This window comes from Trachypithecus francoisi, unplaced genomic scaffold (genome assembly GCF_009764315.1).
Source record: "Trachypithecus francoisi isolate TF-2019V2 unplaced genomic scaffold, Tfra_2.0 Lachesis_group5, whole genome shotgun sequence".
Classification (NCBI taxonomy): Eukaryota; Metazoa; Chordata; class Mammalia; order Primates; family Cercopithecidae; genus Trachypithecus; species Trachypithecus francoisi.
This window is the reverse complement of record NW_022681470.1, coordinates 132,737,812-132,764,447: the sequence shown is the minus strand read 5'-3', so window position 1 is coordinate 132,764,447 and position 26,636 is coordinate 132,737,812. Positions and strand designations below refer to the sequence as shown.

Genomic DNA, 26,636 nt, shown 5'->3' with positions numbered 1-26,636 from the left:
GAACGCTGGAAAGGTCGGCCAAGCAGAGCAGAAAACAAGCAGTGGTGGAGTTGGCAGTGGGGCAGAGGAGAGGGAGCTGGAAGGAAAGGACCCCAAAGCAGAAGCCTGCACAGTGGGCACAGTGCACCCAAGAAGGGTCCAGGAGTCTGCAGAAACAAAGGGTCCCTGGCCTCAGCCTCCTACTCCCTGCCTGCCTCCTGCCTGAGCTTCCGGGAGACTGAAGGCACCACTTGCAGCTTCAGGTCAGCCAGAGAACAGGGTTGTGGGTGCCCCCAGGCCAGCGCTGGCAGGCGCCCAAGGCAGCATCTAGGACCCTGGGGTGCAAGTAAAGGGCCTGTAGGTGCTTCTAGGAAGGATGGGGACCTAGCATGTGGATTTTGTCCTCCCCAGGATCCTGGGGTATGACGTTGAGACTTAATCGACAAGGCTTCGGGACATGGATTAAGAATTAGCTGTGTCCTTGAATCACACGTGTTTAAGACCGCGACGGTGTTTACAATTAGAGACTTCTGAGGCCCCCACAGTGTGAGTTGAGCACTCCCCCGGGGCCCTGGAATGTGTTTTTAAGACCGAAGAGGTTTTGGGGCTTGGATTTAGGACAAGCTGGGGCAAGAATTCAGCCCACGGGGGCCTGGGTGTGGACTGGGATCTTTTCGGTCCCCGAGGGTAGAGAGTCTGCACGCCATCTAGGGCTCGGGTCCTGCTATCTTGCGAGCCGTGCCCCACGGCTGCAGGACACGTGTGTTTCCTATAAGGAGAGGGGCGGGGCAAGGCCTGGTTGTCATGGAGACAGCGGCTGTCCCTGGCGGGCCGTTCTAGCCCCATGTCTCCTTGACCGTCGCCTCTCTGGTCCGGTTGCCTCTCTATGGTCGTGGCTCCTGGAAGAGGGCCCACCTCAGCTCTGCGGGCTGAGCGGCTTCGAGGTAGACAGGTGGGAAGAGGGGCGGGGCCTAGGTCCTATGGGGGCCGGAGTGAAACCCAGGAGGTGGCGACGAGCCGAAGCCTGAGGGCGGGGCCAGTGACCAGGATAGAACCTGAGCCTGGGAGCATGGGCTAGGCCCGGAACTGGGGTGGGGCTTGAACGGATGGGAGGGGTCTAGTTCCGGGAGGGGCGAGGGGTGTGTGTGCTTCTGGATGGGGCCATATAATCTAGCGTAGGGGATGGAGCCTGACTGAGAGGGGCGGGACCGGGGGAGAGGGCCTGTGCCTGTGGGCGGGGCTAGAAGGTTATTATAACCTAAGGGCGGGGCCCCATGAGTGGCGAGAAGGCCACGGGGTAGAGGCAGGACCAGGAGGAAAGGGGACAGCACGTGAAGGGTAATTCGGGGATCGAGGATAGAGGCTAAATGCAGGCATATGGCGAGGCCGGACAGTGAGGACAGGGTGGACTTGCTGGCTCTGGGGGCGGGGACTGTTGTAAGATTGGCAGGGAAGGATGGACTCAAAAATATGGACTAGAGCTGACCCAGGGTCCGAGGCGGAGCCTGGCCAGGACCTGGCCAATCCCAGGCCTGGGGCCGGGGTCTGGTTCCTAGTTAGTGGGCGGGTGTTAAAGCCTGGAAAGGGGGCGATGCCTGGCCTGAGGAGTTGACCAATCCCAGGTCTGGGGGCGGAGTCTGACCCGGAGCTCCCTTCCCGGGCTCGCGGCGGGGCGGAGCCGAGGCCTGGGGGCAGGGCTCACTGTAGGGGCGGGGGCGGTCGTGGGGTGGAGCCGGAGTGGCCGGTGGCCTCAGCGCTCTCTGTCTCCCCAGGATGCGGGCTCCGGGTGCGGGCGCGGCCTCGGTGGTCTCGCTGGCGCTGTTGTGGCTGCTGGGGCTGCCATGGACCTGGAGCGCGGTAGCGGCGCTCGGCGTGTACGTGGGCAGCGGCGGCTGGCGCTTCCTTCGCATCGTTTGCAAGACCGCGAGGCGAGACCTCTTGTGAGTGTTGACGGGATCGGCCAGTGCCGGGAGTGGGGCTGAGGGCTCTGGGGGCGCACGGTGTGGGGCTGGGTTGCGAAGACAGCTTGGAGGGTCCGGAGAGCTGAGGGTGCTTTGTAGGTTGGGGGTGGGGCTGGGCCGAGGGGCGGGGCCTGAAGGGTGACCAGTTGGGGGGCTCTGAGGGCGCTACAGGGGACACTTTAAGGATTTCTCGAGGGAGATGAGTAGCCTCCAAGGTACTCGGAGCGTTGCAGGCTGCTTAGGAGACGATCTCAGGGGGCTGGGGGGGCAACTTGGGGCTCCTTGGGATGCTGGTGGAAGTTCCAGGGAGCTGGGGCTGACTGGAAAGCCGTGGCGGTGCAGGGGTCTCTTTGGAGCCTTGTTAACTGTGAGAGACTTCAAGGGGCTCTCCAGTAGGTCACCGGGGCTCACAGGGACGACCCAATAGTCTCTGGGGGTTGCCAAGACACTTTGGGTCTATCTAGGGCTTTCTCTGAGGGGTGAGCGAGCTGCTTAGGAAGTCTATAAAGGACTTGCCGGGTTTCTGAAGGTGTGTATTTCCTCAGGACCGTTTCCAGCTGGGGCACTGTTTGAGATTTTGGGGTCTGTGTGGGTCTTTGGGTTTGGGAGTTGTTCGGAGTGTGTAGGGAGGCTGCTGTGTATTCCAGGTCTTGTCTGGGGGTGTATTCTGGAGACCGGGACACTGGGTTCATGCTAGAGGGGCAGATTCTGGTGTCCTGTGCAAGGATCGTTGGAGGGTTTTTGCCGTGTCTCTGAGGGGCTTACTCAAACGAGCCATTGGGGTCCTTCTGGGGTGAAACAGGCATTGCTGGGGGTTCCTATCAGAGCAGATCTCAGGAACAGCACCACGTGGGAGCAGGTGAGCCCTGGCTAGCCGGGCAGGATTCAACACCTTCACAGCTCCTCGTAAGACGGAGTTGCAAGAGGGACTGAACCCATTGTAAGGAGGGCACAGAGGCTGTGGAGATGGGAAGGATCCCACCGTAAGTTGACTGGTTCTGAACTTTCTAAAACTCACCCCTTCTCCATGCCATGGCCCCCTATCCCCGGCCCCTTGGTTGTTCTGATGTGGAAATCTGACTGTGCCCTCTGCTCAGACACCTTCCACAGCCAAACCATGCTTGGCAGAAGGAAGACTCAGCCCCTAGCTGGGCACTCAAGGTCCTACCATCTGTTCCCTGCCCACCTGCCACTCCCCCCATCCATATGTTCACCTGGTCTTCAGAAAGACTTGCAGTGTCAAGCTCAAGCTGCCTAGAACATACTCTCCAGGAACGGAGGAAATAGAACATACTGGGCCCCTTTTAGCCAGGGCCGGTTCTCCCTCTGGGAACCTTTGCTGAATTTTCCTGCTCAGCACCCTCCCATAGCTTCTTGTTGCCCTTAGAATTGAGGCCATACTGGCCGGGCACGGTGGCTCACACCTGTAATCCCAGCACTTTGGGAGGCCGAGGCAGGCAGATCACAAGGTCAGGAGATCAAGACCATCCTGGCTAACATGGTGAAACCTCATTTCTAATAAAAATACAAAAAATTAGCCGGGTGTGGTGGTGGGTGCCTGTAGTCCCAGCTACTCAGGAGGCTGAGGCAGGACAATGGCGTGAACCTGGGAGGTCGAGCTTACAGTAAGCGGAGATCCCGCCACTGCACCCCAACCTGGGGGCGACAGAGTGAGACTCCATCTAAAAAATAATAAATAAATAGAATTGAGGCCATACTCCTGAGCATGGCACACGAGGTCCCTGACCATGTCCCAGCCTCCGCTTTCTTCCCTTTTGTCACCCTTCCAGCTGCACTTACCTCTTATCTATTGTTTGTCTGTTTGTTTGTTTGAGACAAGAGTCTCGCTCTGTCGCCCCGGCTGGAGTGCAATGGTGCGATCTCGGCTCACTGCAACCTCCACTTCCCAGGTTCAAGTGATTCTCCTGCCTCAGCCTCCTGAGTAGCTGGGACTACAGGCACGTGCCACCGTGCCTAGCTAATTTTTGTATTTTTAGTACAGATGGGGTTTCATCATGTTAACCAGGCTGGTCTCAAACTCCTGACCTCAGGTAATCCACCTGCCTTGGCCTCCTAAAGTGTTGGAATTACAGGCTTGAGCCACCATGCCTCGCCCCATCTTTTTTTTTTTTTTTTTTTTTTTGAGACAGGGTGTCCCCTCTGTTGCCCAAGCTGGAGCAGCCTCCATCTCCTGGGCTCAAGCAATCCTCCCGCCTCAGCCTCCTGACTAACTGGGACTACAAGCACCTGCTACCGCTCCTGGATAGTTAAAAGAATGTTTTTTATAGAGATGGGGTGTCACTATATTGCCCAGTCTGGTCTGGAACAACTAGCTTTAAGCGATTCTCCTACCTCAGCCTCCTGAGTAGCTGGGATGACAGGTGCACACCACCACACCCGGCTAATTTTTGTATTTTTTGTAGAGATGTGGTTCTGCCATGTTGCCCAGGTTAGTCTTGAACTCCTGGCCTCAAGCGATTGCCCAATTTCAGCCTCCTAAAGTGCTGGGATTACCACACCCAGTGTGAACTGCTTTGAACCATGTTGTCTGCTTGAGGACTTTCAGACACCCAGATTGTATGGTTGGAGTTGCACACTCATGTGAGGTTATGAGTCATCGATTGAGATTTCACCCCTTCCTCCTAACAGCAAGGCCTGAGATACCAAATTTCCTTTTCACTCCTAAGGTGTGTATGTTAAGGAAAGATCTTATTTTGATTTCCAATTCACCTTTACATTGAATGGGCATGCTTTGAGGTCTTATCAGACTCAAACCTGCCTTGTCTGACACCTAAGCTCTCCCCCTCCTGGGGCTACAATGACATTTTGGCCTCTGGTTGGTCCCTATTTTCTGGTCACTTTGTTGCTACATTAATAAAAATTTAACTCGGCTGGGTGCAGTGGCTCACGCCTGTAATCCCAGCACTTTGGGAGGCCGAAGTGGGTGGATCACCTGAGGTGAGGAGTTTGAGACCAGCCTGGCCAACATGGTGAAACCTCGTCTCTACTAAAAATACAAAAATTAGCCAGGTGTGGTGGTGCACGCCTGTATTCTGAGCTGCTTGGGAGGCTTAGGTAAGAGAATCACTTGAACCCAGGAGGCGGAGGTTGCAGTGAACCAAGATAGCACCATTGCACTCCAGCCGGGGCAACGAGAGCAAAACTCCATCTCAAAAAAACAGAACAAAACAAAAGATTTAACTCATTTAACCCAGTGTTTTTAGTTGTTTTCTTTTCTTTTCTTTCTTTGCTTTGGGATTAGACGTTTCTTGTTTTTTTGATGAAGTCTCACTCTGTCACCCAGGCTGGAGTGCAGTGGTGTGATCACAGCTCACTGTAGCCTCAACTTCCTGGGCTCAAATGATCCTCCCACCACAGCCTCCCAAATAGCTGGGACAACAGATGCGTGCCACAACATCCGGCAGATTTTGTTTATTTTTTGTAGAGGAGAGGTCTCGCTATGTTGCCCAGGTTGGTCTTGAACTCCTGAGGTCAAGAGATCCTCCTGCCTCAGCCTCCCAAACTGCTAGGATTACAGCTGTGAACCACCACATCTGGCCTGTTTTCTTGCCTTTTAATCTTGGGCCTCTTTCTAGACTGTGGGCCCTATAGGGGCACAGAAGGAGACTGTGTCAGTCTCGGTGCCACTTTGTTCCTGTGCCCCACTCAGGATTGGCGCACAGCAGTAGCTCAGGACATGTTTGTTAGGGTAGGTGGAAGGCCATCCCTTCCTTCTTGAGTTCACCCAGGCCCATCTCTCCCTCCTTTCCAGCTTTGCTCCCATGGGCCCTGTGGGTGTCCATGCCTGGTTCTGTCTCCCCTGGGGACAGGGGAGGAGGTGGGTCCACTCTGAGTTCCTGACATGGCTTGACATATTTGCCTGTGGGTGCCAGCTTTGAAGATGGCCCCGGGGATCCCTGTCTCCTCCTATTCCTACTTTCATGGTCCCCTCCCTTTGAGTGTGGGCTGGACCTAGTGACCTTTGAGTGTGGGCTGGACCTAGTGACCCCCTTCTTTTTTTTTTGGAAACGGATTTTCGCTCTGTCACCCAGGCTGGAGTGCAATGGTGTGATCTCAGCTCACTGCAACCTTCACCTTCCGGGTTCAAGTGATTCTCCTGCCTTAGCCTCCTGAGTAGCTGGGATTACAAACATGCACCACCATACCTGGCTAATTTTGTATTTTTAGTAGAGACGGGGTTTCTCCATGTTGGCCAGGCTGGTCTCAAACTCGCAACCTCAGGTGATCCGCCTGCCTGGGCCTCCCAAAGTGCTTGGATTACAGGTGTGAACCACCTAGCCCTGCCTTTTTTTTTTTTCTTTTTTTTTTTGAGTTTTGAGACGGAGTCTCACGCTGCCACCCAGGCTGGAGTGCAGTGGTGCGATCTCGGCTCACTGCAACCTCCAGCTCCCAGGTTCAAGCGATTCTCCTGTCTCAGCCTCCCAAGTAGCTGGGATTACAGGTGCCCGTCACCACACCTGTATAATTTTTATATTTTTGGTTGAGAGGGGGTTTCACCATGTTGGCCAGGCTGGTCTCAAACTCCTAACCTCATGTGATCCACCCGCCTTGGCCTCCCAAAGTGCTGGTATTATAGGCTGAACCACCGCGCCCGGCCCTAGTGACTCCCTGCTAGTGAATAAAATACATCAGAAGTGATGGAGGCTGGGTGCAGAGGCTCATGCATGTAATTCCAGCACTTTGGGAGCCCAAGATGAGAGGATTGCCTGAGGTCAGGAGTTCAAGACCAGCCTGGGCAACATGGTGAGACTCCATCTCTACACACAAAAAATTAGCTGGGGGACTGGGGCTCTCCTGTGGTCCCAGCTACTCAGAAGGCTGAGGTGGGAGGATTGCTTGAGTCCAGGAGGTCAAGGCTGCAGTGAGCCATGATTGCCCCACTGCACTCCAGCCTGGGTGAGGGAGCAAGACTCTGTCTTGAAAAATGAAGGGATGCTGACAAATCCCATTTAACATGTGAGAGAACCAAGGCACAGAGAGGGGAGGTCATTTGCCCAGGAACACACAGCTGAGGAGGCACAAGACTCCAGAGCATGTGCTCTTTAGCCACTGTGCCACACTGGAGTGGTGGGGGTGCTACATTTAGACCTTGGCTTCAAAAACTATTTCAGCACCCTGCCCTGACTCTCCTAACGTGTCCTGTACTTCCTGCATGAAATCTGATCGTATTCATCCTTGTTGATTTCTTCCGCCCCGGAGTCCTGGGCCCAGAGCTGGACAGTGGGCTTATTGTCCCCAGGCTGGGGGTGGCTTGAGCAGCTGCCAGGCAGGGCTGCCCAGGCATGTGGCTGGAACCATGTACCGGAATCCACTGCCTGCCGGTGTGGGCGTCCTTGAGAGAGAATGAGCGAGACCAAGAGACCGGGAGGCTGGGGGTGAATCCTCATGTTCCCACATCTAGCCCTCGTGTTTAGTCCAACAGTGACCAGCTGTAGCCTCAGTTCCTGTTTCTTGTTGTTGTGCTGCCTCTGGACGGGTAGTCTGCTGGCAGGGGCTGTTTCCTGTGGTAACTCCCTCAATAACGCCCCTCTCCCCATGGGTGTAACATTTGTACCCCATCATGGGGTTCTTGGGGTATCTGTCAAATTCACTCACAGGAAGCCCTTAGAGCAGAATTGGGTGTATAATAGGTGCTCCAGGCCAGGCACGGTGGCTCATGCCTGTAATCCCATCACTTTGGGAGGCCGAGGTGGGCTGATCGCCTGAGGTCAGGAGTTCGAGACCAGCCTGGCCAACATGGTGAAACCCCGTCACTACTAAAAATACAAAATATTAGCCGGGCATGGTGGCGGGCACCTGTAATGCCAGCTACTCAGGAGGCGGAGGCAGGAGAATCACTTGAATCTGGGAGGCAGAGGTTGCAGTGAGCTGAGGTGGCATCACTACATTCCAACCCGGGCAACAGAGCGAGACTCCGTCTCAAAAAAAAAAAAAAAAAAAAAAAGGAAAAAAAGATGCAGGCATTGGGCACCTGCTGTGTGCCTCAGGGGCACTTGGCCTGCCACTGGGTACATTGCCAACACTTGATAAATGCTTTGTAGTAAGTCTGCCAGGGATTAGAGGGACCCTGTGAGGGGGCTTCGTTTCTGGGTTCTGTCCTCAAATTGCTCTGTGACCTTGGACGTGTTAATTCCCCACTCTGAGCCCGCAGTTCATTCGTTATTTGACAGATGGGATCTCAGGCACCTATTTTGGAGGATGGATGTAAGGTTAGCACAAGGCATGGCAGATAGTAGGTGCTTGATAAACACTGAGAATGATCATCTCTTTTTTTCTTTTTTTTGAGACATGGTCTTGCTCTGTTACCCAGGCTGGAGTGCAGTGGTACAATCTTGGCTCACAGCAACTTCCACCTCCTGGGTTCAAACAATTCTCATGGCTCAGCCTCCCAAATAGCTAAGACTATAAGTGCCCACCACCACGCCCGGCTAAGTTTTGTATTTTTAGTAGAGATAGTGTTTTGCCATGTTGGCCAGGCTGGTCTCGAGCTCCTGGCCTCAAGTGACCCACCCACCTTGGCCTACCAAAGTGCTGGGATTACAGGTGTGAGCTACCACGTATAGCTGAGAATGATTATCTTGGCTGCTCTATTTATTGGTTGAAGGGATGAGCAGTGCCTTTTTTTTTTTTTTTTTTTTTTTGAGACCTAATCTTGCTCGGTTGCCCAGGCTGGAGTGCAGTGGTGCAATCTCAGCTCACTGCAGCCTCCACCTCATGGGTTCATTCTCCTGCCTCAGCCTCCTGAGTAGCTGGGATTACAGGCGCACACCACCATGCCTGGCTACTTTTTTTGTGTTTTTAGTAGAGACGGGGTTTCACCATGTTGACCAGGCTGGTCTTAAACTCCTGACCTCAGGTGATCCACCTGCCTTGGCCTCCCAAAATGCTGGGATTACAGGTGTGACCCACCGTGCCTGGCCCTCTTTCTTTCTTTCTTTTTTTTTTTCTTTTTTCTTTTTTTTCTTTTTTCTTTTTTTTTTTTTTCTTTTTTTTTTTTTTGAGACAGAGTCTCGCTCTTGTTGCCCAGGCTGGAGTGCAGTGGCGCAATCTCAGCTCACTGCAACCTCCACCTCCTGAGTTCAAGCAATTCTCCTGCCTCAGCCTCCCGAGTAACTGGGATTACAGGCGCCTGCCACCACACCTGGCTAATTTTTTGTATTTTTAGTAGAGACAGGGTTTCACCATGTTGGCCCGGCTGGTCTCGAACTCCTGACCTCAGGTGATCCACTCACCTCGGCCTCCCAAAGTGCTAGGATTACAGGTGTGAGCCACTGCGCCTGGCCTAAAACATTTCTTGTTTGTTTTTAAAATTCATTCTTGGCTGGGCATGGTGGCTCACACCTGTAATCCCAATACTTTGGGAGGCCGGGGCTGGTGGATCACCTGTCAGGAGTTTGAGACCGACCTGACCAATATGATGAAACCCCATCTCTACTAAAAACACAAAAATTAGCCGGGTATGGTGGTGGGTGCCTGTAATCTCAGCAACTCCGGAGGCTGAGGCAGGAGAATTGCTTAAACCCAGGAGGCGGAGGGTGAGCCAAGATTGCGCCACTGCACCCCAGCCTGGGTGACAGAGTGAGACTCCGTCTCATAAAACAAAACAAAAAACATTTTATTCTCATTCATCTAATAGCAAGTGGTGGCCTGCCTGCCTCCACACAGTCATTCAGGGACCTGACTCCTTTCACTGGGGGCTCTGCAGTTCCCTGGGGTCTCTGCCCCTTATATCTACTAGCGAGTGAGGAAGGGGAACTTGGAACCCTCCATCTGGGCTTGGCATTTGTCCCTACACCCCCCATCCACTGGCACGTCTCCTGGCCCTACCTGGGGCAGGGGCACTCCCTCCCCAGTTGGGGGCACATGCTAGATGCTTCAGCCATCTGTCCCTGGTGCCACCCAGTGACCTGGGGGCGAAGCAGCTGCCCAGCTCGGGGCTGGACCCCAGGGGTCCTGGTTGGGGTGGTCTGAGCATGAAGAGTCCAGGCTGGGGGCAGTGGGGGATGGTGTCAGGTGCTCCAGACTTCCCAGGGGACAGAAAGGAGGATGGGATCAGGTCCCAGCTCCCCCAGGGCCACCAAGCCAGCTGGAGTATGGGGGAGGACAGGGTGACTGGTTTATTATGCTTTGAGAATCTACCTACTTCCTGACTGGTTGGTAAATGGCCTTTGCCCTTGGTCCCCTGAGAGACCCAGCCACCAAAAGAGTTTCACCATAGACCTCATCAAAGCCCCTGGCTGCCCTGGGGTCCTCCAGGGGGGAGACTGAAGCTCCCGAAGTCCAGGCCGAGCAGGGCACCAGTGACGCTGTCCCCTCCGTCCTCCCTCCCAGCGGTCTCTCTGTGCTGATCCGCGTGCGCCTGGAGCTGCGGCGGCACCAGCGTGCTGGCCACACCATCCCGCGCATCTTTCAGGCGGTGGTGCAGCGACAGCCCGAGCGTCTGGCGCTGGTGGATGCCGGGACCGGCGAGTGCTGGACCTTCGTGCAGCTGGACGCCTACTCCAATGCGGTAGCCAACCTCTTCCGCCAGCTGGGCTTCGCACCGGGCGACGTGGTGGCCGTCTTCCTGGAGGGCCGGCCCGAGTTTGTGGGGCTGTGGCTGGGCCTGGCCAAAGCAGGCATGGAGGCCGCGCTGCTCAACGTGAACCTGCGGCGCGAGCCCCTGGCCTTCTGCCTGGGCACCTCGGGCGCTAAGGCCCTGATCTTTGGAGGAGAAATGGCGGCGGGTGAGGCCAGGCGTGGGCATCAGGTGGGCGGGGACCCAGGACTGGCCCCTGGGCGGGCGGGGGGATGCTGCGCCCCAGGCCTCGGAAGACGGCCGCCCTGGAAGTGGCCATGAGGTGCACGGTCTGGGTATGCCCCAGGCAGGGAGTTGGTGCATCCCAGGCCTCGGGAGGGGGCCTGTCCGGCGGTGACCATTATCCCTATGTTGGGGACCACAGCTGTGGCCGAAGTGAGCGGGCATCTGGGGAAAAGTTTGATCAAGTTCTGCTCTGGAGACTTGGGGCCCGAGGGCATCTTGCCGGACACCCACCTCCTGGACCCGCTGCTGAAGGAGGCCTCTACTGCCCCCTTGGCACAGATCCCCAGCAAGGGCATGGACGGTGAGTCAAGGGTGGGACCCTTGCCCTATCCCCTGCCCTATCTCCTGGTTCCCTACCCGCCCAGGCCCCGCCCCCAACCTCCAGGCCCCACCCCTAATGCTCAGGCCCGGTCCCTAACACCTGTATCTCCTACAGATCGTCTTTTCTACATCTACACGTCGGGGACCACTGGGCTGCCCAAGGCTGCCATTGTCGTGCACAGCAGGTGAGGGGCCCACAGGCATAATGCCCTCAGCTGCTGAGAGTGACCCAGGCTATCTTGCCAGCCCGACCTGCCGCTCAGCTCCTGTGGGCATCTCCACCTTACCCTGGGGATAGAGAGGGCAGCCAGTGTTTCCTGAGCACTTGCTCTGTGTCCAGACCAGGGCCAAGCCCTCCATGTGTAAACTCATTGCAACCCTGGTAACTGCTTGGGGCTGGACAAAGGCATCACACCCATTTTCACACCCATCTTGGGACCCGGTTGCCCTGTGCCCACTACTCTGGGGCCTCTCTTATCCCCCCACCTGTTCACCACATCCATCCCATCAGAAAAACTCATCCCCTCCATCTGTCTATTTTCCATGCCCCCTACCTGGACCTGTGCCAGCCCCTCCTCGGGCTCCTCCTGCTCCCCCTGCTCCCCCCACTCTCCTCCACCCACGATAGCCCGGCTCCTGTCAGCAGCTACAGGAGGGCTGAAAATCCTAAATCAGACCTCCCCTGCCCCAGTCCTCCCTGCACCTGCCGTGACCCTCAGAATAAAACCCTCTCTCGGGCCAGGCACGATGGCTCACGCCTGTAATCCCAGCACTTTGGGAGGCTGGGGCAGGCGGGTCACTTGACGTCAGGAGTTCGAGACCATCCTGGTCAATGTGGTGAAACCCCGTCTCTACTAAAAATACAAAAATTAGCCGTGTGTGGTGGCACATGACTGTAATCCCAGCTACTCAAGAGGCTGAGGCAGGAGAATCGCTTGAACCCGGAGGCGGAGATTATAGTGAGCTGAGATCACGCCACAGCACTCCAACCTGGGTGACACAGCAAGACTCCCTCTCAAAAACAACAACAACAACAATAAAAACAAAACAAACAAAAAAACCTCTCTCAGATCGTGTGGCCTCTGCCACTTCCCTGATGTCATTTTCCTCCCCTTCACCCCTTGCTCACTCCTCAGCCCCCCAAACTCTTCAGACCCATACACTCCTTCCGGCCTCAGGGCCCTTGCTGTGCTGTGCCTGGGCACTCTTCCATAGCTCACCGCCACAGCTCTTTCTTGCTGGGTCTCAGATCACACTTTACCTCCCCAGACAGGATTCCCAAACCCCCCTGGTTGCGTCACCATCAGCCCCTCTATGCCTTTTGACCCTGTTATATCCCTCGTGACACCTAACAACCAACACGTGTTCGTTGCGTGTTTCCTTCCTGCCAGCCTGTGAACCCATGCGAACTGGGCTGGCTTTGCCTGAGTCCACACCCAGCATGCTTCCCCATGCCTGTACCCTGGGGGATTTAGGTCCCAGCCTCTGCCCTCCCGGCTCCCCCTCCCCCTGCAGGTACTACCGCATGGCAGCCTTCGGCCACCACGCCTACCGCATGCAGGCGGCTGACGTGCTCTATGACTGCCTGCCCCTGTACCACTCTGCAGGTACTACGGGGCGGCCTGGGTAGGGAACGGTGGGTGGGGGCGGGGGACCCCTTACCGAGGCCACCCTCTGCAGGAAACATCATCGGCGTGGGGCAGTGTCTCATCTATGGGCTGACAGTCGTCCTCCGCAAGAAATTCTCGGCCAGCCGCTTCTGGGACGACTGCATCAAGTATAACTGCACGGTCAGGCCCTGCCCTGTTCTGTCTAGACCCCGCCCCTCCCAGCCAGGCCTCACCTCCTCCCAATCAGGCCCCACCACCTTCTGGTGAGGCCCCTCCCCTCCCAGCAAAGCCCCACCTCCTCCTCGTCAGGCCCCGCCCTCTCCCAGCCAGGCCCCGCCCCCGACCAGGCTCTATTCCCTTAACTCCCTTCTGTGCGCTCTCCTGCCCACCTGCTGGCGCAACCTGCTCCCCCGTCTCTGGGGGTGGGGTGGGGTGGGGAGCGGGTTCTAGGGAATGACTGTCCAGGATGGGGACAGAGAGGGCAAGCAGTGTTTCCTGAGTGCCTGCTCTGTGTCCAGACCAGGGCTAAACCCTCCATGTGTAAACTCAATGCAATCCTATAACTGCTTGAAGGGTGGACCCATTTTGCAGCTGGGGAAACTGAGGCTTGTAATGCGGCTGGGATTGGGCCCAGGGTGCCTGAGCTCCTTAAGGCAATGCCTTTCCCATGCCTTGTGCCCTGTGGGTCTTCCCTGCTACTGACTGTAGAGAATTGAGACCCGCCGGGCGCGGTGGCTCAAGCCTGTAATCCCAGCACTTTGGGAGGCCGAGACGGGTGGATCACGAGGTCAGGAGATCGAGACCATCCTGGCTAACACGGTGAAACCCCGCCTCTACTAAAAAATACAAAAAACTAGCCGGGCGAGATGGCGGGTGCCTGTAGTCCCAGCTACTCGGGAGGCTGAGGCAGGAGAATGGCGGGAACCCGGGAGGCGGAGCTTGCAGTGAGCCGAGATCGCGCCACTGCACTCCAGCCTGGGCTACAGAGCGGGACTCCGTCTCAAAAAAAAAAAAAAAAAAAAAAAGAGAATTGAGACCCTGGGACGAGAAGGGCGATGAGGCTGGGGCTTCCAGGTGAGGAATGCATGAGTCGGAGGTGGAGGCATCTGCTGTCCCGGAGAGGAGAGCAGGCAGAGGTTAAAAGCGGGAATTCTCCTTTCCCCTCCATGGTGAGAGGAAACCAGGCTGAGGGTTTCAATGCTGTAACTGGGGGCAGGATACAGGAAATACAGGTGGGAGGTACAGGAAACAGGTATGGAGCCCCGAGGGAATAGCAAGGCTGGCCGGGAAGGATTGGGTGTGAGGTTGTCCAGGGACTGTGGCAAGTTGGCAGATGCAGCTTGGGCAGATGGGACCCAGAGAGGTTCAACCACTTGTCCAGGTCACACAGTTGAGCAGGGGTTGGGGGCTCCGGGCTGAGCATCCTGGGGTACACCACAAGGTCCACAGCTGTGGTTGGCTCTGCTTTTAAGGAGTTTCGGTTCTGGTTGGCGGGCAGGCGGGGTTAGTCTTGGGAAAATTACTAATCTGCATGTTGAAATGCAAAAGTATATTTTTATTTTGTTTATTATATTTTTTTTGAGACAGGATCTCACTCTGTCACCCAGGCTGGAGTGCAGTGGCACCATCATGGCGCACTGCAGCTTTGACCTCCTGGGCTCAAGTGATCCTCCAGCATCGGCCTCCCAAGTAGCTGGGACTACAGGTGCACACCCCCACGCCTGGCTCATTTTTGAATTTTTTTTGTAGAGAAGGGATTTTGCCATGTTGCCCAGGCTGCTCTCAAACTCCTGGGTTCAAGCAATCCACCCACCTCAGCCTCCCAAAGTGCTGGGATTATAGGTGTGAGCCATTGGACCCAGCCCAAAAGTATCTTTAAAAAAAAATTATAGAGAGTAGCAAATACACATAAAAGTGGACAGAAAAGTATACAGAGTTCTGGTGCACCCCTCAGCTGGACCCAGGGGCCATCAGATACCCTGTCCTGCCCCTCCCCCCCCACATCCTCCCCTCGGCAATGGCATAAAGCATCCCTCAGACAGCATCATGTTTCCTGTGTAGCTGTTTCGGTATAACCTTTGAAAGATGAGTATGTGTTTTTTCAAATTAAAGTGAAATTCATATAAATTAGCCATACTAAAGTGAATAATTTGGCCAGGCACAGTGGCTCACGCCTGTAATCCCTGCACTTTGGGAGGCTGAGGTGGGCAGATCACTTGAGGTCAAGAGTTTGAGACCAGCCTGTCCAACATGGTGAAACCCCATCTCTACTAAAAGTACAGAAATGTAGCCTGGCGTGGTGGTTGGTGCCTGTAATCCCAGCTACTTGGGAGGCTGAGGCAGGAGAATCGCTTGAACCTGGGAAGCCGAGGCTGCAGTGAGCTGAGATCATGCCACTGCACTCCAGCCTGGGTGGCAGAGTGAGATTCCATCTTTAAAAAAAAAAAAAAGGTCAGTAATTTGGTGGCATTTACAATGTACAATCACCATGTCTACCTAGATCCAGAACATTCTCATGCTCCCCAAAGGAAATCCCATCCCCAGTTACTCCCCATTCCTCCACCCCCAGCCCCTGGCAACCACTAATCTGCTTCCCGCCTCTATGATTTGCCTGTTCTGGACATTTCAGATCAGTGGAGTCAGACACTGTAGCCTTTTGTGTCTGGTAAGGATTGTTTTTAAGTGACAGTGATTTATCAGTGTCATCAGGAATCTGGGCAGTGGCTCAATCCTGCTTCACAATGTCAAAAATGTGTTTTTTCTTATTTCCATAATTAAATACACAACCAGCATTATGACTGGTTGATGTGTCTTGTAAGAATTCTTGGCTAAGCACAATGGCTCATGCCTGTAATCCCAGCACTTTGGGAAGCCAAGGTGGGAGGATCACTTGAGCCCAAGAGTTGGAGACCAGCCTGGGCAACATAGCGAGTCCCTCATCTCTACAAAAAAATTGAAAATCTCGCTGGTTGTGGTGGGTTGTGCCTGTAGTCCCAGCTGCTTGGGAGGCTGAGGTGGGAGGATTGCTTGAGCCCAGGAGGTCAAGGCTGCTATGAGCCGTGATTGTGCCAGTGTACCCCAGCCTGGGCAACAGAACAAGCCCCTATCTCAAAAAAAAAAAAAAAAAAAGAAAGAAAAAAAGAAACATTTCATATGTAGGTGCCTTTTCTCTTTCTGTCTGTCTCTCTTCCCTCTTGGAGTTTATTACAGAAATTGAGATAGTGTCCAGACCAGGTTTGACTCTTAACATTTGGGGCTGGATCATTCCCTGGGGTGGGAGGTGTCTTGTGCATTGTAGCATATATTTAGCAACATACCTGGCCTCCACGCACCGGATGCCAGTGGCAGTCCCTTTCCCCCAAGTCGTGACAATTAAAAAAAAATGTGTCTAGACATTGCTAAGGGTCCCTGGGGGACAGAATGGTCCCCGCTTGAGAATCATGGGTCTATATATTTTATCGGCTTCAAACTCAACGTTTTTTGGCAAAGGTTCCTTATGGGTGGTGCGGTGTCCTCCCACTGGGAAGCCCGTCACGTCTGATGGTCTCTCTTTGTCCTTGACATACCATCTTGCATTGGTTACTACTTACTATCTCCGGGCCCTTGGAAGCTCATTCTGTCAGTTTCCTAGAAGTGGAATTTCTGTGTCAAATAAGGCACACAGTGAACATTGAGAGGCTCTTTAAGAAATATAGGATGGGAAGTTAGCCAGGCGTGGTGGCAGGCGCCTGTAGTCCCAGCTGTTTGGGAGGCTGAGGCAGGAGAATCCTGTGAACCCAGGAAGTGGAGGTTGCAGTGAGCCAAGATCATGCCACTGCACTCCAGCCTGGGCAACAGAGTGAAACTCCATCTCAAACCAAAAAACCAAACCAAACCAGAGGACAGAATCTCTAAACATGATGTTTGACAAGGACACAAGGAGAAAACAAGAGCATGCATTTATTTGGATTCAGAAATTACATCTCTTGATTGCAGCATAGGGAAACTGCTTGCTGCTGTGTTATCTGTAAATGCAGTTGCAGTGTAGCCATTCTCATGGGGGCAGCAGGTTATAATCTAGAAGCTTACTGACTTTTTTTTTTTTTTTTTGAGACAGTTTTGCTGCATCTCCCAGGCTGGAATGGAGTGATGTGATCTCGGTTCGCTGCAACCTCCTTCTCCTCCTGGGTTCAAGTGATTCCCCTGCCTCACTCTCCCGAGTAGCTAGGATTACAGGGGTCCACCACCAAGCCTGGCTAATTTTTTGTATTTTTAGTAGAGACAGGGTTTTGCCATGTTGGCCAGGCTGGTCTTGAACTCCTGACCTCAGGTGATCTGCCTGCCCCTGCCTCCCAAACTGCTGGGATTACAGCCATGAGCCACAGCACCCAGCTTTTGTTGCTTATTTCTTTCTTACTGTACATGTGCTAACAAGAAAGGGAAGGTGGAGCCCCCATGGTGGAGGCTGCCTGCCCAGCCCCAGCCCCGGGTAGCCCTTTCCTTTTTTTTTTTTTTTCTTTTTTGAGACGGAGTTTCACTCTGTTGCCCAGACCAGAGTGCAGTGGCGTGATCTTGGCTCACTACAACCTCCACCTCCCAGGTTCAAGTGATTCTCCTGCCTCAGGCTCCTGAATAGCTGAGATTCAGGCATGTGCCACCACTCCCGGCTAATTTTGTATTTTTAGTAGAGATGGGGTTTCACTATGTTGGCCAGGCTGGTCTCGAACTCGTGACCTCAGATGATCCACCCGCCTTGGCCTCCCAAAGTGCTGGGATTATGGGCGTGAGCCACCCTGCCCAGCCCCGGGTAGCCCTTTTTGTCGGTGCAGCTACTGGCATCCCCCCTGTGCAAGCTTCCAGCTTCCTTATCTCTGTTTGCAGCCCGATCTTCCAGGCTGCTTTTGGTTAGAAAATAAGTGATTTCTTGGGCTGCTTTTTGTTAGAAGGGAAGTTCTACCAAGAACTCTTTTTTTTTTTTTTTTCCCAATAGAAAAGAAATAGGCAACGTGGAGTAGCTACCCACGTGCATAATAAGAGATTGGGTTGGGGGCTACCAGAGACTTGTACCCTATGTGGATGGCACACCTGGTCCTCACCGGTTTTTCGCTGTCTATTTAGATCAGATACAGCCTACTTGCTAGCTTGTCTATAAAAATCCTTGCTTTTTTTTTTTTTTTTCCTGAGGCGGAGTCTTGCTCTTGTCCCCAGGCTGGAGTGCAACGGAGCAATCTTGGCTTACTGCGACCTCTGCCTCTTGGGTTCAAGAGATTCTCCTGCCTCAGCCTCCCGAGTAGCTGGGATTACAGGCACATGCCACCAAGCCTGGCTAAATTTTCTTGTATTTTTGTAGAGATGAGGTGTCACTACATTGGCCAGGCTGGTCTCAAACTTCTGACCTGAAGTGATCTGCCTACCTTGGCCTCCCAAACTGCTGGGTTTACAGGCGTGAGCCACCGTGCCCAGCCATATGCCCATTCTTAAACCAGTCATATTAGCTGAGGAGGGGCTGGGCTGATTGGCCAGGTTCTCTCCTGGAGATGGTGTGGACTGCACCACACCTAAGGCAGTGGCCCAAGTCTGAGAATGGAGGGAGAGGACCCTCCTTCTTAGGTCCCCACTGTTGGTCAGCAGCCAGTGATCTCGGGTGCCACTGTGTTTCCTCTCTGGGCCTCAGTACCTTCATCTCCAAGCCCAGCTCAGAGCATGGCGGTGGTGTCTGCTGATCATATTGGTTTAATCATCAGCTATTTAGTCAGTACCCTCTCAGGGGCTCAGCTGGGGGCACAGGGGATGCCTCAGTGACGTTTGAGCTGAGACTGAAGAGTTCAGGCAAATGCATCTGGGGGAAGACTGCTTCAGGCAAAAGGCTAGTGTGTGCAAAGTCCCTGAAGAGGCAGAGTGTTCAGCAGAGATGGAGGGAGAGGAGGCAGCAGGGGCGGCAGGGCCAGATCCACTTGGCCACAGGAAGAAATGTGGGTTTCATCCTGTGAGTGAGCGGGAAGCCCAGAGCACATTTGCAGCTGTTACGATCCATGTAGTGGGTAATCCCTGGCATGCAACTGTTTTATTCCGACTCTAGGGCCAGGATGCCTGGCTTCAAATCAGATTCTGCCACTTCCCAGCTCTGTGATCTCATTCCAGTTCCCTGCCATCTGTGAGCCTCGGTTTCTCCATCTGTAAAGTTGGGGGGGGGCGCGGGGACAGTCATTCCTAAGCCCACCTGGAGAAGAGAACTCAAAGGCACCGTGGAGCATCTGGCGGATGACCCCAGGAAGCCCTTGCAGGGCTGGAGAATGTGTGGCAGGGAGGGAAGATGTCCTGCAGGGGGAGCCCATGAGCAGGTGGCTCCGTGGGCACCTGAGGCTCTTGTCTAGATGCAGAGCAGCATAGTGCGTGCACCTGGGAGTGGTCTGCCCAGGGGTGACGCTCTGGCCAGCCCAGGCTCAGCCAGGGGGCTCTAGGTAACAGTGTAGGCTCCAGGCCGAGGATTGCCCTGCGGGCTGTCAACTCTCCTGCTAGTCCTGCCCTGTGTGCCTGCTGAGGCTAAGACAGGGATGTGTTATCTCCAGGAAGCTGTCTGGCAGAATCGAGGGGCCATGAAGGGGTGCGGGTAGGGAGAGGGGGAAGAAGACACTGACTGCATCTGCTTGGATAGAAGTTGCCTCCGGCCAGGCACACGTGGCTCACACCTGGAATCTCACACTTTGGGAGGCTGAGGCAGGAGGATTGCTTGAGGCCAGGAGTTCAAGACCAGCCCGGGCAACAGAGTGAGATCCCCCATCTCTACAAAAAAATCTGTAGTCCCAGCTACTCGGGAGGCTAAGGCTGGAGGATCACTTGAACCCAGGAGTTCGAGGCTGCAGTGGGCCCTGATCACGCTACTGCACTCCAGCAGCCTGGACGGCACAGGGAGACCCCAACTTAAAAAAAAACAAAAAAAACCCACCTGCATCCTAGGTCCTTTGCAAGAGACTGAAGGAGCCCTAGGAGTCAATGTGAACCCTAATGGAGTGTGGACGATTCTGCAGCTATCATCATCCTTAAGCTGTTTCGCTCACAGGATTAGCTCCCTGGGTGGGCCGGTCTCGGGGTCTCTCCTCTGATCTGGGCTCCCCACCGCCTGCCGGTCCCATCACCCACTTCCTCACCCCGCCCCCCAGGTGGTTCAGTACATCGGTGAGATCTGCCGCTACCTGCTGAAGCAGCCGGTGCGCGAGACGGAGAGGCGACACCGCGTGCGCCTGGCAGTGGGGAACGGGCTGCGTCCAGCCATCTGGGAGGAGTTCACGCAGCGCTTCGGCGTGCGCCAGATCGGGGAGTTCTACGGCGCCACTGAGTGCAACTGCAGCATTGCCAACATGGACGGCAAGGTGCGCACCGGCAGGGCCCCGGGGCAGGTCTCGGAGTTCAGGGACGGCCACTGCCTTCTCTTCCTGGGGCCCCTGGGATCCATAAAGCAGCCTAGACTAGCGCGGAAGGTTCCGCCAAGGCGGGCGCAGGACGGACGTAAGGAGAGTTCCTGGGAGTGCCAGTGCACCACCAGAGGATCAATGCACGGCATGCAGGAAGAATCCTCCAGCCTGCACAGATAGTCATGTGACTGTGATCCTTGAGTCAGGAGAGTTGGAGGATAGGTATGGCTGTGCGCCCTGGCAAGTGCCTCAGCCTTTCTGAGCCTCAGTTTCTGCGTGTGGAGATTAGTTAGGAGAATAGGGCTCTGGGTACCTTGCTGTTATTTTTGTTGTTGTTGTCTTTGTTTGAGACAGAGTCTCGTTCTGTCGCCCAGGCTGGAGTGCAGCCCTGTGATCATAGCTCACTGTAGCCTTCAGTTCCTGAGCTCGAGCGATCTTCCTGCCTCAGCCTCCCAACTAGCAGCAAACAGATACCTTCATAATTAGCAACGACTTACTCTATTAATCATCTCCATTCTGCGCTTGCATGAATCTCCCTCTCCTTTCCCAAGCGCCTCCCATCCAAGGCCAAGAGCAGACCATAATAATGATCGTAAAGCAAATATTGGCCAGGCATGGTGGCTCACACCTGTAATCCTAACACTTTGGGAGGCTGAGGCAGGAGGATCACTTGAGGCCAGGAGTTTGAGACCAGCATAGGCAATGTAGTGAGATTCCCTTCTCTACAAAAAATAAAAAATTAGCCAGGCATGGTGGTGGGTGCCTGTAGTCACTGCTACTAGGGAGGCTGAGGCGGGAGGATCACTTGAGCTCACGAGATTGAGGCTGCAGTGAGCTATGACTGCACCACTGGACTCCAGCCTGGGCAACAGAGTGAGACTCCATGTCTCTAAAAAGGAAAAAAATAAAAAAGAAAGCAGCAAGTGCCATGGGGGCTGGGTCCCCAATGCCAAGAACAATGCTCCTTCCTCACTGTGCTTGGTGTTGGATGGCCAGCTACATGACACTTTTGCTCATGTAGCTCAGATTCCTGCATAGGAAACACACCAGGCCAGGCACGGTGGCTTACGTCTGTAATCCCAGCACCTTGGGAGGCCGAGGCAGGCGGATCACTTGAGGTCACGAGTTTGAGACCAGTCTGGCCAACATGCCAAAACCCCGTCTCTACTAAAAATACAAAAAAAAAAAAAAAAAAAAAATGGCCGGGCGCAGTGGCTCAAGCCTGTAATCGCAGCACTTTGGGAGGCCGAGACGGGGGGATCACGAGGTCAGGAGATCGAGACCATCCTGGCTAACATGGTGAAACCCCGTCTCTACTAAAAATACAAAAAACTAGCCAGGCGAGGTGGCGGGCGCCTGTAGTCCCAGCTACTCGGGAGGCTGAGGCAGGAGAATGGCATGAACCCGGGAGGCGGAGCTTGCAGTGAGCTGAGATCCGGCCACCGCACTCCAGCCTGGGTGACAGAGCAAGACTCCGTCTCAAAAAAAAAAAAAATTAGCTGGGCTCAGTGGCATGCGCCCATAATCCCAGACTCAGGAGGCTGAGGCATGAGAACCACTTGAACCTGGAAGGCAGAGGTTACAGTGAGCGAATTTGCACTACTGCATTCCAGCCTAGGCAACAGAGTGAGACTCTGTCAAAAAAAAAAAAAAAGTGGGAAAGGGGAAAGGCAGAAAGAAACACACCAGATAGGGTGTAGTGGCTCAAACATGTTGGATGAGCATTTGCGTTCATAGAACCATGCCAAGCAGGGTGGCAGGCAGCAGGGGGAGCTCTGCAGTATCTCACGTAGCTGTAGGGCCCACACTGAGGCATCCACTTCCTGCCAGCATGGACGGTTTTGTGGCCTAGGAAGTGGGTGCCAGCGGCAGGTCTTCTCTTGACTGAATGCAGGCTGGGAAAGTGGGAGGAGGGGCCCTGAGTTGGAGGCGGCACTTACTACCCTGCTTTTGCAGATCAGCCGAGGTCACAGAGCTTAAAGTGACACTGGAGGTGCTAGTTCCAAGCCCCGGGGCAAGGCAGGCAAAGTGTTAGTGAGAAGGACCCCGCATATCCCTGGCTCCTTCCAACTCGGTTCACCCCATCCCAGGTTGGCTCCTGTGGTTTCAACAGCCGCATCCTGCCCCACGTGTACCCCATCCGGCTGGTGAAGGTCAATGAGGATACGATGGAGCTGCTGCGGGATGCCCAGGGCCTCTGCATCCCCTGCCAGGCCGGTGAGCAGGGCCCCCGCGTGGTCCCCCCAGGAGCTTGGGTCCCCACGTGCTGCCTGCCTAGCACAGCCTGAGCGTGGCCTCCTCCCTAGGGGAGCCTGGCCTCCTCGTGGGCCAGATCAACCAACAGGACCCGCTGCGCCGCTTTGACGGTTATGTCAGCGAGAGCGCCACCAGCAAGAAGATCGCCCACAGCGTCTTCAGCAAGGGCGACAGCGCCTACCTCTCAGGTGCGCAGCCTGCTAGGCCTGGGTGACTGGCTGTGCAGATGGGGATCCGCCACCCATCTGCCCCCTTTCCCCTCTGCCAGGTGACGTGCTAGTGATGGATGAGCTGGGCTACATGTACTTCCGGGACCGTAGTGGGGATACCTTCCGCTGGCGAGGGGAAAATGTCTCCACCACCGAGGTGGAGGGCGTGCTGAGCCGCCTGCTGGGCCAGACAGACGTGGCCGTCTATGGGGTGGCTGTTCCAGGCAAGCTGGGGTTGCAGGGGGTGGTCCTGAGGCATGGTTCCAAGGGAGCTCAGCCAAAAGGGGCTTGGAGGTACAGGTGCCCTTGGGCAGTGCACAACCTGGACAACTGCTCATGGCAGCCCAGGAGGAAGCACTGGATCTGGAGCCAGTTCACCTGGGGGATGCTGAGTCTCAGTTTTGTCATCCAGAAAATGGGATCATGAAAGCCCACCTGTCTCAGGGCTTCAACAAGCCAAGCAGGAGCTCCATAAAATGTGTGCTGCTTCCATAAATGTCAGCCCAGGTGGGGAGAGACTGGAAATTAGAGACCACGGGCTAGTGCTTGACAGTGTATTTGGTCCTGTTGGTGGGGAGGATGAGGGGTGCGGTGTCCTCAGCTGAACCTCTGCCTTCAGGAGTGGAGGGTAAGGCAGGGATGGCAGCCATCGCAGACCCCCACAGCCTGCTGGACCCCAACGCGATGTACCAGGAACTGCAGAAGGTGCTGGCACCCTATGCCCGGCCCATCTTCCTGCGCCTCCTGCCCCAGGTGGACACCACAGGTGCGAGTCTCCCCCACCCCAACCTCTCTCTTCATCCATCAGCATGTCTGTTGATTCGTGTCTTGGTCCATCTCGTGTTGCTCTAAAAGAATATCTGGCTGGGTGCGGTGGCTCACGCTTGTAATCCCAGCACTTTGGGAGGCAGAGGCGGGTGGCTCACCTGAGGTCAGGAGTTCGAGACCAGCCTGGCCAACGTGGTGAAACCGTCTCTCTACTAAAAATACAAAAAAATTAGCTGGGTGTGGTGGTTCGTGTCTGTAATCCCAGCTACTTGAGAAACTGAGGCAGGAGAGTTGCTTGAACCGGGAGGCAGAGCTTGCAGTGAGCCGAGATGGCGCCACTGCACTCCAGCCTGGGTGACAGAGTAAGACACTGTCTCAAAGAAAAAATAATAATAATAAATAATTTCCACATGATTTTTGGTGTGGACAGACAAATCGTATCCAAACCATTTACTTATTCACGCTAGTGCAGGACACAGTCCTGGGACTGACACAGGGGTTCACGGCCAGCTAGCACTGTGGGCTCACGCAGGTCCTTTCTGCTGTTTTATTTTAGTAGTTACTTATTTCCATTCCTCACTTCCACTGCCACTAAGCATTCTGAAATAGTCAGTGTATCTTCCTTTTTTTTTTTGAGATGGAGTCTCTCTCTATCACCCAGGCTGGAGTATAGTGGCACGATCTCGGCTCACTGCAACCTCACTTCAGACTCCCGGGTTCAAGTGATTCTCCCACCTCAGCCTCCCAAGTAGCTGGAACTACAGGCACATGCCATGACACTGGCTATTACAAAAAAAAAAAAAAAAAAAAAATTGTTGGCCAGGTGCGATGGCTCACGCCTGTAATCCCAACACTTTGAGAGACTGAGGCAGGAGGATCACTTGAGGTCAGGAGTTCGAGACCAGCCTGGCCAACACCAGTGAAACCCTGTCTCTATTAAAATTACAAAAATTAGGCAGGCATGGTGGCATGCTCCTGTAATCCCAGCTACTTGGGAGGCTGAGGCAGGAGAATTGCTTGAACCTGGGAGGTGGAGGTTGCAGTAGGCCAAGATTATGCCATTGCACTCAAGCCTAGGTGACAGAGCAAGGCTACGTCTCAAAAAAAAAAAAAAGAAGAAAGAAAAATTGTTTCTGTAGAGACAGGGTCTATGTTGCCCAGGCTGGTCTCAAACTCCTGGGCGCAAGTGACCCTCTTGCCTTGGCCTCCCAAAGCATTGAAATTATAGGCATGAGCCATTATTATGCCCAGCCCCAATAAAACTTTATTTACAAAAACAGATGGAGGGCCAAATTTGGCCCACAGGATGTAAGTTGCTAAACTCTGATCCGTTGTGTAATAGACACAGCCCTGCCTGTCATGTGGCAAATGGACACATGACCAGGCAGGGTGCACAGTTTCTTGCTCTGGTGAGGAGTGGTCAGGGAGTCCCCCCTGGAGGAGGGGGCATGAAACCAGGATCTGACAGACAAGGGGGAATCAGGCAGGCAAAATGGGGAAGAACATTCCTGCCCAGGGGACAGCCTGTGGGGAGGCCCAGAGGTTCAGGAGAGGAGTTGAGGCCTCCCAGAAGCCACCTGCTCAGTCCTTATCTGCCCCTATCCCCACTATAGGCACCTTCAAGATCCAGAAGACGAGGCTGCAGCGAGAGGGCTTTGACCCGCGCCAGACCTCGGACCAGCTCTTCTTCCTGGACCTGAAGCAGGGCCACTACCTGCCCTTAAACGAGGTGGTCTACACTCGCATCTGCTCGGGCGCCTTCTCCCTCTGAAGCTGTTTCCCTACTGGCCAGAAACTTCGGGCCTGGTGGGAAAGGCCGGCTTGAGCCAGACAGCCCTGCCTAGGGGTGGTCACCTCCTACACACCCACCTGGCCAAGCTGTACCTGGCAGGGCCCATCCTTGACTGAGAAACTGGAGCCTCAGAGGAACCCATGCCTTTCTGCTGCCTTGGTGACCCTGTCTGTCTCCCTCCCTGCTTTTCGGCCTCTGTCTCCTTCCATCCCTGTCCCTATCTGGCCTTAAGTCTTCCCTCTTTTTCTCCCCCCCTCCCTTTTTTTTTTTGAGACAGAGTCTTGCTCTGTTGCCCGGGTTAGAGGGCAGTGGTGGGATCTCGGCTCACTGCAACCTCTGCCTCCTGGGTTCAAGTGATCCGCCCACCTCAGCCTCCTGAGTAGCTGGGATTACAGGCACCCACCACCACGTCCAGCTAATTTTTATATTTTTAGTAGAGACGGGGTTTCACCATGTTGGTCAGGCTGGTCTTGAACTCCTGACCTCAGGTGATCCGCTGGCTTCGGCCTCCCAGAGTGCTGGGATTACAGGCGTGAGCCACCGGGCCCAGCCTTTCCTTTTTCCTCTCTTCTGCTGAGAGTGGAACACGCATGTCCTGGGAGCTGTGTCTTGTGCAGGGCCCAGCTGCTCTCGGGGGCTGCATGAATCATCTCCCCTGGGCCCTGGACTCAGACTGGGGCCTCCCCACCTCTCTCTCGGCTGTGCCTTACAGAGCCCAGGCCTCCTGCGGCTGTTGGGTTCCAGATGCTGCAGCTCCATGTGACTTCCAAGCAGGCCCTCCACCCTCCCTGCTGAATGGAGGAACTGGGGGTCCCCCAGGCCAACTGGAAACATCTCCCAGGCTAGGCCAATTGCCTTTTGCACTTCCCTGTTCCTGTCGCATTTCCCCAGCCCCACCTTCCCCTCCTGATGCCCTGAAAGCTTCCGGAATTGACTGTGACCGCTTGGATGTCGCCACTGTCAGCCCCTGCCTTGATGTCCCCATTTAGCCATCTCCATGGAGCTCTTGCTGGAGGTCCCCGAACCCTGCACTAGGTGGCTGCTCAGCCGGCTGCTTCCTGTCCTAGGAGGACGCCTCCTGGGTGTCCTCATGTGCTGTGGCTACCGGAGGATCCCACAGGAGAGGCAGCAGAGGGGTCAGGGGAGGTCTCCTGCCAAGGATTGGCCTCTCAAGCCTCAGGGGTTCTAGCCTGTTAAAATATCTCCCAGCTCATGGTGGCCCCTCCAATGTCCCCACTGATGGCTCTGACACTGTGTTGGTGGCGATGTCCCAGACAATCCCACCAGGACGGCCCAGACAGCCCTACTGGCCTCGCTAGTGACTCATCTCGGACACCCATGCCAGCCTTTCTGGGGCCGGCCACCCAGGTCGCCTGTCCATCTGTCCTCCCTCCAGCAGCACCCCCGGCCCCTGGAGTGGTGGGGCCATGGCAAGAGACACCATGGCGTCTCATGCGAACTTCCCTGGGCACTGTGGTTTTATTTCCTAATTGATTTAAGAAATAAACCTGAAGACCATCTGGTG

At 54.9% G+C, this 26,636-nt stretch overlaps 1 protein-coding gene across 8 annotated transcripts; it reads left to right on the top strand.

Moving 5' to 3' along the window:
* Window positions 1-26,636, top strand: SLC27A1 (solute carrier family 27 member 1). 8 transcript variants are annotated; one of them, XM_033200022.1, is made up of 13 exons: window positions 1-242; window positions 1,752-1,919; window positions 10,375-10,687; window positions 10,904-11,065; window positions 11,201-11,270; window positions 12,601-12,692; window positions 12,766-12,875; window positions 19,835-20,044; window positions 22,177-22,303; window positions 22,393-22,530; window positions 22,611-22,775; window positions 23,171-23,317; window positions 24,933-26,636. In XM_033200022.1, exons 2-13 carry the CDS (start codon window positions 1,821-1,823, stop codon window positions 25,088-25,090), a joined length of 1,791 nt encoding a protein of 596 aa, XP_033055913.1. In that variant the 5' UTR covers window positions 1-242; window positions 1,752-1,820; the 3' UTR covers window positions 25,091-26,636. The 8 variants fall into 8 exon arrangements, with proteins under 8 accessions (XP_033055913.1, XP_033055908.1, XP_033055911.1 ...); XM_033200017.1 differs by having other exon boundaries at window positions 10,293-10,687; XM_033200020.1 differs by lacking the exon at window positions 1-242 and adding an exon at window positions 764-923 and having other exon boundaries at window positions 10,293-10,687.

Coding starts and splice junctions, on each gene's coding strand:
- SLC27A1 (XM_033200017.1), top strand. CDS start 1,753: ATGCGGGCTCCGGGTGCGGGCGCGGCCTCGGTGGTCTCGCTGGCGCTG. Junction 11,271..12,600: donor GCCATTGTCGTGCACAGCAG/GTGAGGGGCCCA, acceptor CTCCCCCTGCAG/GTACTACCGCATGGCAGCCT. Junction 22,776..23,170: donor CTATGGGGTGGCTGTTCCAG/GCAAGCTGGGGT, acceptor CTCTGCCTTCAG/GAGTGGAGGGTAAGGCAGGG.